General features: G+C 45.6%; 1 protein-coding gene across 2 annotated transcripts; it reads right to left on the bottom strand.

Moving 5' to 3' along the window:
- Positions 1-975: 975 nt before the first annotated feature.
- Positions 976-11,717, bottom strand: MORN4 (MORN repeat containing 4). 2 transcript variants are annotated; one of them, XM_045854710.1, is made up of 6 exons: positions 11,576-11,717; positions 5,198-5,295; positions 4,963-5,055; positions 3,102-3,216; positions 2,574-2,683; positions 976-2,314 (listed from the first exon to the last, which is right to left on the bottom strand). In XM_045854710.1, exons 3-6 carry the CDS (start codon positions 5,027-5,029, stop codon positions 2,166-2,168), a joined length of 441 nt encoding a protein of 146 aa, XP_045710666.1. In that variant the 5' UTR covers positions 5,030-5,055; positions 5,198-5,295; positions 11,576-11,717; the 3' UTR covers positions 976-2,165. The 2 variants fall into 2 exon arrangements, with proteins under 2 accessions (XP_045710666.1, XP_045710664.1); XM_045854708.1 differs by lacking the exon at positions 5,198-5,295.
- Between the last annotated feature and the right edge of the window lie 3,447 nt (positions 11,718-15,164).

Here is a 15,164-nt window from a genome sequence, read left to right on the forward strand (position 1 = left end):
GCCTTATTTCAGTTTACATGGGAGAGGTAAAAATGTTCTACTGACAATTGAGAAACACGGCTGCTTTCTCCAAAATGTTTAAGCTTACTCAGTGATATCTGACAAGTAGCAGAAAACCTGAGATGAAATTTTTAAGAATCTCTCTGGTTAAAAGAAAGGTAAATGGATTTCTTGCTTAGGAAAAAGGCTAGGAGAGAATATAAAAAGTATCAATCTTCAACTGAAACTGGCATCCTTGGCCGGCACCAAAGCTTGGTGCTTCACACCTAGACTCGCCTTACAGGCAACTTCTAGAGGATCTGAGCTCAGAGGAGAATCAAGTTCAGGGACGGGCCAAAAAGCTAGGGCGAGGGAGGCAGGCTAGTGCACTGGTGGAGTGCTCGGCCCCTGGGCTCACACAGGCGGCACAGACATTCTTGGATCTGCCCCTTAGTCTCCACAGGACGCTGCTGGGGAAACTCCTTAACTGCCACGAGCCTCAGCTGTGACACAGGGATGGTAACAGCACCATCCTCCCAGGACTACAGAAGACCAGGCACGTGACAGGGTTAGTGTGGCAGGGGAGCGTGTAGAGAAAGGGAAACCCAGGCAGGAGTGACTTGCCTGAGGTAAGCCAGCAGGTGTGGCAGGGACTGGTCTCAGGACAGGGGTGCTCTGATGCACGGGGTGAGGCGGGTAGAAGGGAAAGTGCTTCAGAATCAGGGAGACCTGGAAACAAATCCCGCCCGGCTCTGCCACCAGGCTGGGCAACCTGAGCCTGACTCTTCTTTAATTGAATATACTAGGGTGGCATTGACTGGTTAAACCTGATTTTTTTAAATGCTCCTACCGTGCAGAGGTTTGAGACTCAGATGATATATGTAGTAAAATGTACAGTGTCAGCTCCAAGCCCCCTCTATTATTAATTTTTAGAAACAGCAAATGGGTTAACAACCACGAAGACCCAGAGCAAAGAAGTCAAGAAAACTAGCTATGGGCAGTTCTGGTGATTTGTTTATTCCTCATAAACACTTGTTTCTACAGTACAATTCAGAGAATAAACAGAGGCACAAGGCTATAATTTCCACCACAATCTGCTGTTGAGGAGACATTCAGTGTGAGGGGAAGGGGTTGGGGGCGGGGCGGGACTGGATCACAGGGTAACTGATGGCCTCTGTGATGACCTGTGCAGGATCCTATCCGTCAAGATCTGACCCCCACCAGATGGCCAAGGCTCATGGTGGAAGAGTTACAGTGACCCAAATGCCAGGAGCCAGCGCTCGCTCAGTTCGCACGGGTTTTCGGGCGGGTCCACTTGCACCTAAACTACTGGTCCACTGGGACGGAGCCGAGTCAGCCCTAAGGATTCAGTTCACCCCACGACGGGGCCTCAGATAGCCCCAACAGGCCTGCCTTTTGCCCTGGAATAAGTAATAAATACAACTTTTAAGATAACTGTTTGCATTGGTTTCTTCCTTGACTATCCCATAAAGGGATCCTGTCCCATAACTAATGAGAGAGGCACAATGGGGAGTATCTGCTAGAACTCAGGTAAGGAAGACAGCCTGTAAAGTCGGGGAAAGGAAAATGGCACTTTCACCTAACCCCTCACAGGGGGAACAGGCAGACACCAACACCCATCTGGTCCAAGTGCAGCCTGGAGCCACGACGCCCGTCAGCAGCAAACGAGGGAGCAAGACGGAAAAGCTCCGGTCTGGACTTTCACAGGGTGGCTGCACTGTCTACGCAGTCTCTACTTTTTTCTGTATTTCTCCAGGGTAGCCCAAAGCCCTGGCCCTCGTCTGGGGCTAGGACCGTCTGCCCCAAATATCAGCAGAATGGAGAGATTCTGCATCACTTGGCAGAGAAGGGAGTAGAAGGCAGCAGCAAGTCTGCGCTGGGTAACCCAGGGTGTCATCGCTGGACAGAGAACACCAACAAGTGAGACGAGGGAGAGACGGACCTGGCACCACCACCGCTGCAGGGCCCGGGCCCGGCCCGAGTCCTCAGAACTCCTCTGCGGTCGCGTCCCTCCCTGACTGGCGGGTGCAGGGCATAGCACGCGGCTTCTGCTCCAAGGTCATCCCAGCTCCTCTCACATCGGGTTCATCCGTTCACCCCGAGGGAATGACAGGGCTGCGGCTCTACCCAACCCTTGTCAGCTGGTGCACCGCAGCGCCCGCCCGTCAGGCGGTGAGATTCCTGGCCGACTTGGAGGCGCTCTGCGCCCGCTGAACAACCCCAGAGCACTTCTCCCGCCGCAGCAGTTTGTTGTTCTCAAACAGGCCTTCGTTGCGGGGTATTCCATGGGACCCATCGGGGAAAGTCAGCAGGCCTTTGAGGGGCGGAGAGGACATATGGGAGTGACAGTGGCATCAGTGACTCAGAAAAGATCACCTTGGAAGTTAGAGGCTGAGGAAGAGAAAACCTCGCAGCCCCCGTCAGGAGTACTCTGTAAGGTCAGTGACTAGGCAGCCATAGGGCACGGTCACTATGGATTGCTGGGCACCCGTACAAGGATTAAAGCTAACAAGGTGTACTTCCGCCCACACTACCCTCGCCTGAGTCTCCCATCCTGCTGGGGTGCAACTTACCAAAACCATCTACTCTGCCATTTTTAAATTCACCCTCAAAGGTCATGTTGTCATGTCGAATGAACACTCCGACGCCATTGAACTTGCCCTGGGCAAACTCCCCCTCATACCTGCAGAGACACAAGATGTTAGCCCTTAGGGGAGTATGAGCTGTCACGGATAACTGAGTCAAGCAGCTACCAATTCGAGTTATTTTCTAATGCCAAGGAGCAAAGCTGGCGTCACTTACCGTATCTCAGAGCCCCACCCGCCCCACGCCCAACCAGCAGAGGTCAGAGGGTGTGTATGATGTGAGGCCCTAACCTCAAGGAGGTAACAGAGCAGTGGTGGAGTAGAAGCTCACTCATCGCTTGCCACTTCAAATTTGAGATCTATTTATAAAATAACCAACAAAAAACTAATGCTTAACCCTTGCCTGTTTTCAGAGGGCCTGGGACAAGCTCTGGTTTGACCAGAGATCTATCACGATCATTTTTGGATCAGAATCTCCCTAGTTGAAGGCTGAGAAAAGAGTGCCCCCGTACCCACCTTGAGCCGTCTGAGAAGGTCAGCACCCCAAAGCCATTGAAGAGCCCATTCTCAAAATGACCCAGGTAGGTGCCGCCGTCTGCAAATATCAGTTGACCAAAGCCATGTCTGCGGCCTGAGTGAAGAGAAGGACAGGTTTCAGCTGGAGTGGGGCAGCTTCAGGGTCCTCGCTCACTGTCCGACACCCCTTGCCTCCCATCACCCCCCACAAAGGAAAGACGAGAAGTGGTGACATTGTCAGGGCAGAGAACTAATACCCAGAGTAGCAGCCTGGCTCCTGCGACCTTCCCACCCCAAGGCACAACCGTCAGATCTGGAGCAGATCTCCAGTATGAAGGACAGGACCGTACTTTAAAACAGCATGTAGTGCTTTTATCATGTGCCAGGCACTCTCCTAAGCACTTTGTATTTATCATCTTATTTAACCCTTGTGGCAGCCTTATGAGGAAGGCACGGTACTATGATTATTCCCATTTAACAGATGTGGAAACCAAGGCAAAATAAAGCTAAACAACTACACAAGATCTCAGAGCAATTAAGTGGTAGAGCAGGAAGGCAAACACAGCAGGCAGCCTGACCTTACAGCCCTCCACTCTTAACCACACTGCCACTCTGAGAAGAATGAAAGCACACGTCTTAGCACCGTGCAGCTCCTGTGCAAACCCACCAGCCTCACTGGGACACTGGCTTGAGCTCTGTTATGTGAGCAGAGCTGAGCTAACCCAGTGAACTGACCAGAAAACAGCGAGATGAACAGCGAGGTACAGGAGGGGCAGTGATGCTCCTCCAGCAGAGCAGAGGCAGTTCTTTGGTGGACAGAGCCTCCCCAGCAGATAGCCTCAGGAGGTCTCTCCTCTGAAGGTCATATTAGAGGGGACAGCAGGGGTTTGGGAGGCAGAAGAAAAGGCTGGAGATGTACAGAGGCAAGGTCCCGTCCCATCTGCAGTCTCTCCTCTCAAGGCTCAGAACTCTTCAGCTGCACATGCCTGGGAACAGCGTGAGGTGTTCTTATTCTTCGTTGGCACAGCTGTAGAGTGGAGTCTCTTTGGGGTAGTTCCTGGCTTGCTAGGACTGGACCCACGGGACTTTTAAGTAGCCAGACTGTTTCCAAATTGAACATCATTAAGCTAATTCCTGTATAGTCTCAGGCTCTGAAAAAATGTAACTTCCAAAGAATAGATACTTCTAAATGTAATGAACTGCCACAGGAAATTCAAGGCAATGGATGTCACTTGCTTTTGAGTGTCTGGCCTAATTTCCTTAAGTTCTTAAGGCTCACTGGAATCAAGTCATTGCGATAAATTCTGTATTTCCTGATTTAGGGACACTAAATTCATTTTACTCTGCAGATACATTAGCATTCAGAAAAACAATTCCCAAATGCTATGACTCAAGAATAAAAGGGTTAAAACACAATTTAGAAGCACATTTGCCCTGGCTGGTGTGGCTCAGTGGATTGAGTGCCAGCCTGCAAACCAAAGGGTTGCTGGTTTGATTCCCTGTCAGGGCACATGCCTGGGTTACGGGCCAAGTCAAGTCCCCAGTAAAGGGCACGTGAGAGGCAACCACACATTGATGTTTCTGTTTGTCTCTCTCTCTCTCTCCCCCTCCCTCCCCCACTCTCTCTAAAAATAAACAAATAAATATAAAAAAAAAGAAGTACAAAGATTTAACTTACTTCTGGAGGTTAGATTAACAACAGTATTTTTTAATTCTTTTACTTATACTCCTAACATTAAATAAAGGAAAGGCACTATCAGATTAAAGCTTGGAGTTAGACCTGAAGATGAATCAAGCTGGCTTATTTGTCCTTCAGCCAAATGAAGTGTTCATCACTGGGCACCCCCCGGGGTCCTCTCACCCTCCTTCCACTCGCCACGATATTCCTCCCCACTGGAGTAGGTGAAGGAACCTTTTGTCAGGGTCATGGCGACAGCGTACAGAAGGATGAAAACTGCAGGACACAAGCAGAGGAGAACCAGCGTCACGGGATGGCTGGAGGACAGGCCTGCGGAGCAGCTCTGTAGATACATTCTAAAGGCGTCCAGCTCAGTTACGTGCGTGCTACCTTGAGTACATTTAACGAAACTACCCACCTCTCCAACCAACACCATCACCATCACCACCTCTGCCCAAGCAGTCTTATCCTCCTACTTGTCTTTAACATTTTCAGCCAGTTCCAGTTTTCTATGACCTGAGATGGAAATTTAGGATTAATCTACAAACATTTGCTTGACACCTACTATACACTTAACCACAGTGTAAAATGCGGTCTCTTCCCTCAGTGAGTTTATAATCTAGTTGGCACGACTACCAGTCAAGTGCCAAGCTGGCTGGGCTGAAAACCAGCAGTGCAGAGGCAGGGGCAATCCCAGGCTGAGAAGACACAGGGACGAAGGCGCAAAGAGCAACGTAAACACGAGATGTGCAGGAGGAAAATAAGAAGCCGGGTCTGCCTGGAGTGGAAGGGATATTTACGGAGTAATAGGGAATAAATTTGTCTAGGTACACGCAGCCTAAATCTTAAGTTTGAAAAGAACCTCTCAGGTTCAATCCAAACTCCCTCTTGTTATAGACAGAGAAACAGAAGCCCGGAAAGTGAAAAGCTAGTCAGTGGCCAAGCTGGAGCTGGTGCCCTGGCCTCCCCGGCCCTGCTGGCTCTTTTCTCCCAGGTACTATGCCCTCTACTTTAGGGTCAGGCAAGCATAAGAGACCTTTGACAGCTAAGCAGAAGAGTTTATAGCTGATAAGGTGAGTAAAGAGAAAGCTTCAGGGGGGTGAAGGGGAGTGAAGAGTGATGTGATATGATGAAAGCAAAGTTTAAGGAAAATGAAATTGGCAGCAGGAAGCAGAATGGGTTGGAGCAGCAAAAACCTACAGCCAGAGACGCTTGCAAGGCAGATGTGACAATTCAGCAGGCTGTGAAAATCGGCATAAATTATTCTCCCCCCATTCAGCCTTTGCACTGTGTCATGGCACATCCTCCCGTTAGGAGGCAGTTTGTTTACTCCGCCACCCACTGGATCTGGCTGGGTTATATAACTAATGGCGCGTCAGCAAAGGTGATGCAGCAGAGGTTAGACAAGCACTCGTACGTACATTGGGCTGCCCTCCTGCTGCACGTGGAGCTGTGCTGTGCCCACGTGCACGTACCTAGGCCAGTCTGCCAGAGGAGGAGAGGCCACGTGGCACAGCTGCCCCAGCTCAGCAGCTGCCGGAGCTCACCGCAGATGCCCTGGTGAGCTCGGGCAGGACCAGAGGAGCTGCCCTTCTGAGCCCAGCCCCAAATTACTAGCCCACAGACTCACAGACTAAAGAAATGGTAGCTGTTTTAAGCCACTGTGTTTTGGGGTGATGTATTACCCAGCAAAAGCTAACTGATACTCCCAGATATGGGATCCTGAGACCTGAGCTAGAGGGGCAGCAGAGTAAAGGGAGCAGAGGGGATGACGATGACAGGTACATCATAGGAGAAAAGAAGCATCACTTCCACTCAGTAGTTTTGAAGACTGACGATGTACGGCTTCAGATGAGTGGTAAAAGAATGTGTGTATTCAAGGGTATACTATAAAAAGGGATTTAAGACACCCACAATATCATTAAATATAAATAGAGATAAACAGAATCATTTGATATATTTAAAAAATGCAATCCCTATTTCCTTTTTTAAATCCCCTAGGTCGTTTTTACTCCCCCTCGCTACTTTTCCAGATCAAAATGATACAATGTCTCCTCAAGTGACTGTGACAATGCATAGTGCTAGGCCCACACTCAGACCTACTGAATCAGATTCTGTGTGGTTAGAGCCTGGCAGTCTGCAGTGTTGACCAGCACATCATTAGATCCTTGCACACATGAAAGCCTGTGGACTCCTACTCCAATATATGGAAATGCTGTGTGTGAAGAGCTCTCTGACCTAGAAATCACCACTGAAAGGTCCCGTTATTAATAATTAACCCAGAGTCTGACCCTTAGGCACCTGAGTTCCAACAGGACAAGAGTACCTCTTATTCAGAACTCAGAGGCTAAACCTGGAGGACAATTTTTTAAAAAATCCCTGTGGGCCTGGTGCCACCAGCTAGCTTCCTTTTCCTTCACGTCCCAGAGAAGCCCAAACCACACACACTGTTAAGTCTTATATTGATGTGTCCATTATGGAAAATCAAGATGAGCTTAGAAAGCATGGATTAGACAGTACAAGAGGGATCTGGCATATTTTATACAAAAATGATGCTTTAGCCCTGGCTGGTGTGGCCCAGTGGATTGAGCGCTGACCTGCAAACCAAAGGGTCACTGGTTCAAGTCCCAGTCAGGGCACATGCCTGGATTGCCAGCTAGGCCCCCAGTTGGGGGTGTTCAAGAGGCGAGCACACATTGAAGTTTCTCTCCCTCTCTTCCCCTTTCCCTAAAAAATAAATAAAATCTTTTAAAAAATGACGTTTAAGCATTCAATTAAAACAAGATATACATTGTTTTCTCTAAATGGTGGTGGTGGACAGTGCTAAGATATATACTCCTCGTCAGCCAACGCAACCCTTTACAATCAACTGAGCTAGCCCCAGAAAAGCTATTTGAAACATCTTCATAACAGCAACTAACGTTTAGTGACTATTTAGTGTGCACCATAATTGTTTTTAAAATACATTATCTAATTTTATCTCACAACTTGACAATGTGGGCACTATTATTATTATTTCCACTTTACAGATGAGGAAACTGAGTTGCAGCAAGGGTAAGTTAACTAAGGTCATGCAGCTAACGTGTGTAAGCTAGAATCAGAGCCCTGGCAGCTGGCTCTCGGGTCCACATTCTTCCACACTATCCTATCCTGTGCTGCCTCCTACCGTAATACGGTGCTGCTGTGGACCTCGGTAGCACCAAGACCCGGATCCAGAGCCTGGCTCACTGTGTAACCTCGGGCAACTTATTTAAGTGTCTCTAAATTTCAGTCTATATAAACCTCCTCTATTAAGTGGAGATGATATATACCTACTACACAGAGTTGGCATGTGGATTAAATGAAGTAACATACATGAAAGCACCTAGAACATCATCTAGCCCAGTCCTTTAAATGTTGTTCTTTTCCTCTTCAAAGAGACACATCAACTCACGCCCTTATTATAATGGACATTTCTCTAAAGTCTCAGTAAAAAAATGCTACCCCCCATAATTGGAATAGCATTAAAAAAAAGTCAGCAATGTTGACTCATGAGGTCAATACTAGGTAGAGAAAACACAAACTACAGTCGCCACCCATCTGTTCTTTATCAATACCCTATGGGATATTTTAATTTTGGCCTATGTCACGATAATTTCTGACACTGATGCCACATGCCCAGACACGGTCTGACGTGAAATCGGCCTGGCCTGAATGGAGCAGGGCCCAGTCACGTCTTCCAGGCCCTGGCTGTGTCTCAGAGCTCTAGTTTCACCCCAGCTATGAGGACAGATGGGTTCTGCAGCCAAGAGGATGTTCAAGTTCTGAGACCCCTGCGGTTTCACCCAAACACGGAGGAACAGTCATTCCTACCCCCGTAATGAAGGCCAGCTCTGTGGAGGCGCCTCTAGAGATGTTTGGGAGTCCATCCCACAGGTCCATCAGGGACTTTCTCACTTGTCTAATTACTCAGAAACTTCATCTCTCACATACAGAAGGCAGCCTGGGGAAAGGATCATCTTCTTTTGTCTTAAAGCTCCTCAAACACCTCTGAGGCTATTCTCTCAGAGCGGTGATGCCACCTCTGTTCCATCAATGCTCCACAAGGTCTGCATCCAATTTCAGGTGCACAATCCTCTTATCGTCAGCCTGGCATCAGACAGTGCAAATACAACATTAATGAGAGGAAGAGAAACCGTTTTCCATAAAAACTGCTGGAGAAAACTCTTTCCAGGCTGGAGAGGAACTGTGATAGCTAGAGGTCGTCTTCAGCTCCCCCTGGAACAAATTAAGTCAAGGTACTAAAAGTCAGCTTATGGTACAAATCTGAACTATCTCCTTCCTTCAAAACAAGTAAGAATCTGAAAGATTGTATCTTCTACTAAATCTCATGACTAAACAACCATTCCAAAACATAAACACAAAATCCTTACTTATACAGAAGGGCATTTCCTTTCAGTGTCAGGCAGCAGCTAACTTATCCTCACCCAGAACTTTGGAAGGAGTCACTGCAGTGCAATCTGAGGCGTCAGACTGACTACAGGGAGTGCGGGGGGAGAAGCCTCTGGTTTACTTTTTCTCAAGGCCCGATGAGACTCCCAAATAGTGGCATCCCACCTTGTTTCAGAGGGAGAAGGTCCCGGAAAGAAAGAGAACATCAACTCTCGACCTAACCCTGCCACCACCCTCTGCCATCTGTTTTCAAAAGTACACACTGTACTACAAATTTCCCCTCCTTGTTTTCATCTAGGGAGATACAGCAAACCTCATTCAATACTTGCTTATCAAAATAAAATCCATTCCCAAGACAGTCAGAAGTGCTTATTAAAGACAATACACATCAACTCTATTGGGCTAAGGCCACGGTTAAACACATTTGACTAGAAGCTTTACCTATATCCAAATAATTGATATTGTCACTGCTTGGGACAGTACCAGGATTTTTATTTATGACCTCTGTAAATAGCTATGCTAAGTAATACTCAGCTGCACAGCCAATGACCCAGAAAAAAATTTCGCCAGTTACCATGGTCACTGGGACAAATCTAGTTTTATAAAGTACAGTCAGTGCTAATGAAGACTGAACACCCAATACTTAAAGAATGCAAATCAGTATTTTTATCAGTTACTCAAAAAATCTTTCTAAAGAAAATAGATGGCCTACCAGTTTAGATTTCAGCTATACATATGGAATCTAGTCACAAAGTCAAGATAATTCATGCTTCTTCTAAACAGATACCTCCCCTTTCTGCTCTCTTGTTGGATGGGTTGTAAAGAATCAATCCAAACTTTCACCTAAAAGGAAATAACTACTTTGTCCCTGTAAACTAATACACCACTGGTCTGCACAACAGACTATATCCTTGCTGTTTCTTTTTGTCTGACCCAGACATTTCCAAATAGAAGTAAGAGACAGGAATAATTGTTATTTCCATTCTGTTTGTCTTTTTTAATTTTAGAACTCAAACTTGTTTAAAAAATATGTATGCATTCATAGTAACTTGTGTCCAAAGGCAGAGAATTAAAAAAAAACTGACATGAAGAGGAATAAATTTTCAGTTTAGGAACATTGCTGGGAGGCAGCAACCTCAATTACCCACATATACCTTCAACACTGCCCCTCTCCTGAGCTACCCTCCCCTAAGTCTTGTCAAAATTTCTTCAGTTATAAAGAAAGCAGTTCTGCCCTGGCTGGTGTAGCTCAGTGGACTGAGTGCAGGCTGCAAACCAAAGAGTTGCAGGTTCAATTCCCAATCAGGGCACATGCTTGGGTTGGGGGCCAGGTCCCCAGCAGGGGCCAAGTGAGAGTCAACCACACACTGATGTTTTCTCTCCCTCTCTTTTCTCCCTCCCCTTCCCTCTCTCTAAAAATAAATGAATAAAATCTTTTTAAAAAGTCTAAAAAAATCAGTTCTTAGGCTTTTAGAATCCTAAAGAAAAGAAAACGAAAGCTTTGATGAACAAAGATGAAACCTAGAACAAAAAATTCAAACGTTCTTTTTAAAGTGTTTTAAATGGGCTTGAAATTACTTTTTATTATGTCTTTTTTTTTTCCCGGTAAGTCTCTCTTCTACTAGAAAAGTAAACAAATGTATTGCTACTTGTTAAAACGTCTGTTAGGACGCCTGTGGGATAGTTAGATTGAAGAACCTAGAAAGAAAATCCTGACCCAAGTAAGAAGGTAAAAAAATAAAAATAAAAAGACGACTTGGGGGTGATGGGGACTGCCAGGATACTAATCCATTTCATGGTTAAGGAAAATGCCTGGTCCGGGTTCTAATATAGCCCAATTACTCCTGCTGATACCAAAGCATTTTGGACATTCTAGATTACAGGGATGCTACTACTACCATCAACTAACCAGGGCACCCAATTTCCCCAAACCTTGAGGTGTGGAACGACTCTCTACCGCAGCGAGAGAGAGGCGGGCCCAAAGCAAACAAAGCCCTAGGTGGCAAAAGGCAGCAATTCCTTGTCGACCTCCCCTTTCCTTCAGTCACCCGTTCTTGCCTTCTACAACTGTTCCTGCCCTCTACCCGAGTACGCTCTCCCGCCCGGGCGGGACTTTCTGCTCGCACAGTTCTGCCATCCCCACCCACCCTGCTCACTAACCCGGGTGCCGCCTGCTCTCCCAGGCCTCAGCCCGTAGCGCTGGCAACGAGAGACCCGAGTTTGGGACCCCAGGTAGCCACCCTCCCGTCAGCGAGTCGGTCTTGTAGCCACGGTCCCCAGCCCGTAATCTCGGGCTGGGCTCCTCAGCCCCTTCCTCACTGGCCACACCCTTCCGGCCCCCCTTCCACTAGTACCACCAAACAACCTGGGCTCCGTCTTTTGAGATGACCGTCACGCCCTGGCGAGGGGTTCCAGCGCCCGGGACCTTAGATCCGTCGGGCTAGTCCAGGCCACCTGCCTCTCCACCACCTCCACCAGCTCCTGTCCCACTTAACGCCGCCATCCTTGGCAGCGACACTGGGCACAATTCCCGCTGCCCATTGGTTGTTACCTAGGCAACCAGGAGCAACGCCACTTCCCATTGGCTCAGCTCGGGCTCAGCACCATCTTTGTGCGGGGATCAGGGTCTCTAGAGCTCCTGGCTGAATATCCGATAGAGAGATGGGGCTGAGCCCTCGATCCCACCGTGGCAATCCTGATGGAGCACTCAGGCCTCCCCCAGCCGGTGGTAGTAAAACCGAAACGTCAACCCCAAACAGAACAAAACAAAACCTGCGTCAGACGCAACAGTGAAGCAGTGACCACCAACTCCAGTGGCTCGGATTCCGCTCCGATCTCTACAGCTGTGCATGGTCCGGCTGCGGAGTTTAAGGACAGACCCTTGAAGGGCAGCTTTGTAAATTGTATGGCGCTGGAGAGGGCACTTGCAGTTTAATTAGTATCAACCTTCTGCCGGCACTGTGATATCGAAACAATTTTACATTCACTGTAGGGATGTGTTGTCATTGCCGTGACACAGATCCCTAGACTGAAGCAAACCCTCTCAAATACCACGCACACCAGTTTATCCATTTGTTTATTTACTGAACAATGGGAATGCAGCATGATGCTAAGGTTCTGCTAGGCTAGAAAAGACATGATCACTTCCCTCATGGGACTTACTGCCTAGGTGTGGAGATGGAAAGATTTATGCACGTGGAAAAATCCGACTATATTTAATTATTGAGAGAAAGCAAACGCATGAAGAAAGAAATTGCCTCTCTGAACTGGGATTTTTCTTCATCTGTAGGATAGAAAATTAGAATGATGATGGTGACAAAGGCTGCCCAGGACTTGTTTGAGAATACAATGTCAAATGCCCAGTACTGTGTCTGAGACATTGTGAATGCTCAATAAATGGTAGTTTTAAATAGTTTTCATAAGGCTTGGATTCTGTGTTCAAATACCATCTCTGCCACCAACTATGTGTGGCTTCAAGCAAGCTATTAAGCTTTCTAGTCTGTAAAATGAGATTGGACTAGCAGACCTACGAGATTCGATCTGGCTCTAACACTCAATGTTAAATATGATAAACTGTATGGTAATGACTAGAGTTATAATTATAGTAGTTGAGAGAATAGAGTGTCGAGAAAATAGATTTTATTCGGTTGGAGAATATTAGAAAAAATGAATAAGGTTCATATATTATCAAATTATGGGAAGACCAGGAGAATTAGAAGGAAGATGTGGTGTGCAAAATGTAGTTTCTTGGATAGACAAATTCAGAGTCACAGAAATTAGAATAGAGGTTACCAGGATCTAGACGAAGAGGGAGTTATTTGTTAATGCGTACAGAGTTTTTGTTGGGATGATGAAAAAGTTTTGGGTAGAGATAGTGGTGATACATTCACAGAATTGTGAATGTATTTAATGTTACTGAATTGTACACTTATGAATGGTTAAAATGATAATATGTACATTTTACAACAGTAAAAATGCAGTATCTTGATCAAAACAGTGACACAATGAAACTGGTGTTTTAATAAAGTGAATATGGCAGTCATACCCAGAGATAATCAGAGAGAAATTGGAAGAAGAAAAACAAACTCAGAAGCCATAGTAATAACGTAGCTAAGACATCCTGCAATGTGGCATCAGTGCAGATGGAAAGAAAGAGGGTAAACAGAAGAAATGCTTCATAGAGGTATTTAATAAGAAGCAATATAGTGTTACAAGCATGGAACTAGTCTGCCTGGATTTGGATCCAGCTGTGCCACTTACCTACTTCATGACGATAGGCAAGTTACTTTACTTAGTTTCCAACATCATAGGAACTGTAATGCTGATTACATGACTTAATCCATGTAATGCACTTAAAATAATGTATTGATACTCTTTGCAATAAGAGGAAAGTCAAGTTCTAAGAGGTGGATTCAGAAACAAATTCTGAAGGTTTTACGTAGAGAAAACTCAGAATTCAGGGGAGAACTCTAAATCCTGGAGCTCTCCTTGACCACAGCTTGAAGCTCAGGAGCTAAATAAGATGAGTAATACCAGGAGATCATCTCTGTGGCTATGGCCCCCAGCACACAAGAAGCAAGTATTACTTAATTATTTGATGTTTGGGTAGTAAAGGGAAACATATGTCTTGTAACTGAAAGGGGTAATTGAATCATCTGTATGGACCTTGTTGAATGGTTTATTTGGTAAAATAAATGTTTAAGATATCCCCATACATGTAATTAAACAATTCAGTACTTCTAGTTAGCTGTGGCAATAATTTGATTTAATAGAGATGTGTCAAGAGAGCTTAAAGAGAATTTGGAGGCTGTGGCTAGAAATAAATGATAAAGATTTATTCAAAGGTTTAGAGTTTGCAAACCAGAACCATAACTAGGCAAAAACCCAGAAGGACTTTCCAAACAATTAAGAAAAGTTAAAAGTTTTTATAGTGAAAAATACATTCTTCAGAATAATCAATTTTGCATTCTTAACCCTAGGATTGGCTCAAGGTAGTTAGTATTCAGTTAGATGTCAGGAGATACAGATGAGGATGCTAGCTGGTCTAGAAGATGGGCGCCAGGAGCCCTGGTCACATCCGTGGCCTGGATAATAGATGTCAGATCTATGCCACATAGTCTGGATACATGAGTCCTTCAGGCATTCTTAGGAGATCTGGTGTATGTCCAGGCATTGATGCAGGACTGGAAAGTTCAAAAGTTTAAGTTTCCAGGCTAGTTGAAACAAGACTAGAATAATTTCCTCATGCCTCAACTGACTTGATTTTTAGTAATTTAGCAGTTTGAGTATATTGACTCCATTTTATTTCCCTAGCCTTCTTCAGAATGATTATGAAATATTGGTTACTATGTAATGTAGCCAGTCACCTCTTGTGAAAACCCACACTCTCTCTGCTGGTTACTTTAAGTACAAAAAAAACAAAAACAACATCAATGATAACCACAGCAGTGATTAAAAAAATCTATCATTTGTTGATTGCTTTTTATGTACTAAGCACTATGCTAAATTCTTTACATACTTATCATGATTCTTATTTAATCAATTTAAAAAGATGATTATTCCCATTTTATAGATGAGAAAACTGAGGCTTAGAGAGTTAAGTAACTCATACAAAATCACTAATAAGTGTGAGGCCAGGGTTCAAACTCCAAATTCAAATGTCTCTGATTCCCTCTTCTCTCCACTCCCCCACAAACCAGTGATTTAATTGAGTACATTCTTCAACACTTAGCTCATAGGACATGCCCCACTTAAGGCTTTTACTGACTCTCCAGCCTATCCCTAAGTCACTGAACTTCTGTTAAGGAGTTTTCAGCTCTGATTGCTGGCTCTTCCCCTCCCAGTGCCTCAGAGACTTGTATGTCTTCAGCTTGAGGGCAGGGACTCATTCTTCTCTTTACCACTAATAAAAATGTAGAGCACGAGGTTTTACAGTGATAAATAAAACAGTCAGG

This window comes from Phyllostomus hastatus, unplaced genomic scaffold (genome assembly GCF_019186645.2).
Source record: "Phyllostomus hastatus isolate PE091 unplaced genomic scaffold, TTU_PhHast_1.1 phas_scaffold_1066, whole genome shotgun sequence".
In the NCBI taxonomy this organism is placed as follows: domain Eukaryota; kingdom Metazoa; phylum Chordata; class Mammalia; order Chiroptera; family Phyllostomidae; genus Phyllostomus; species Phyllostomus hastatus.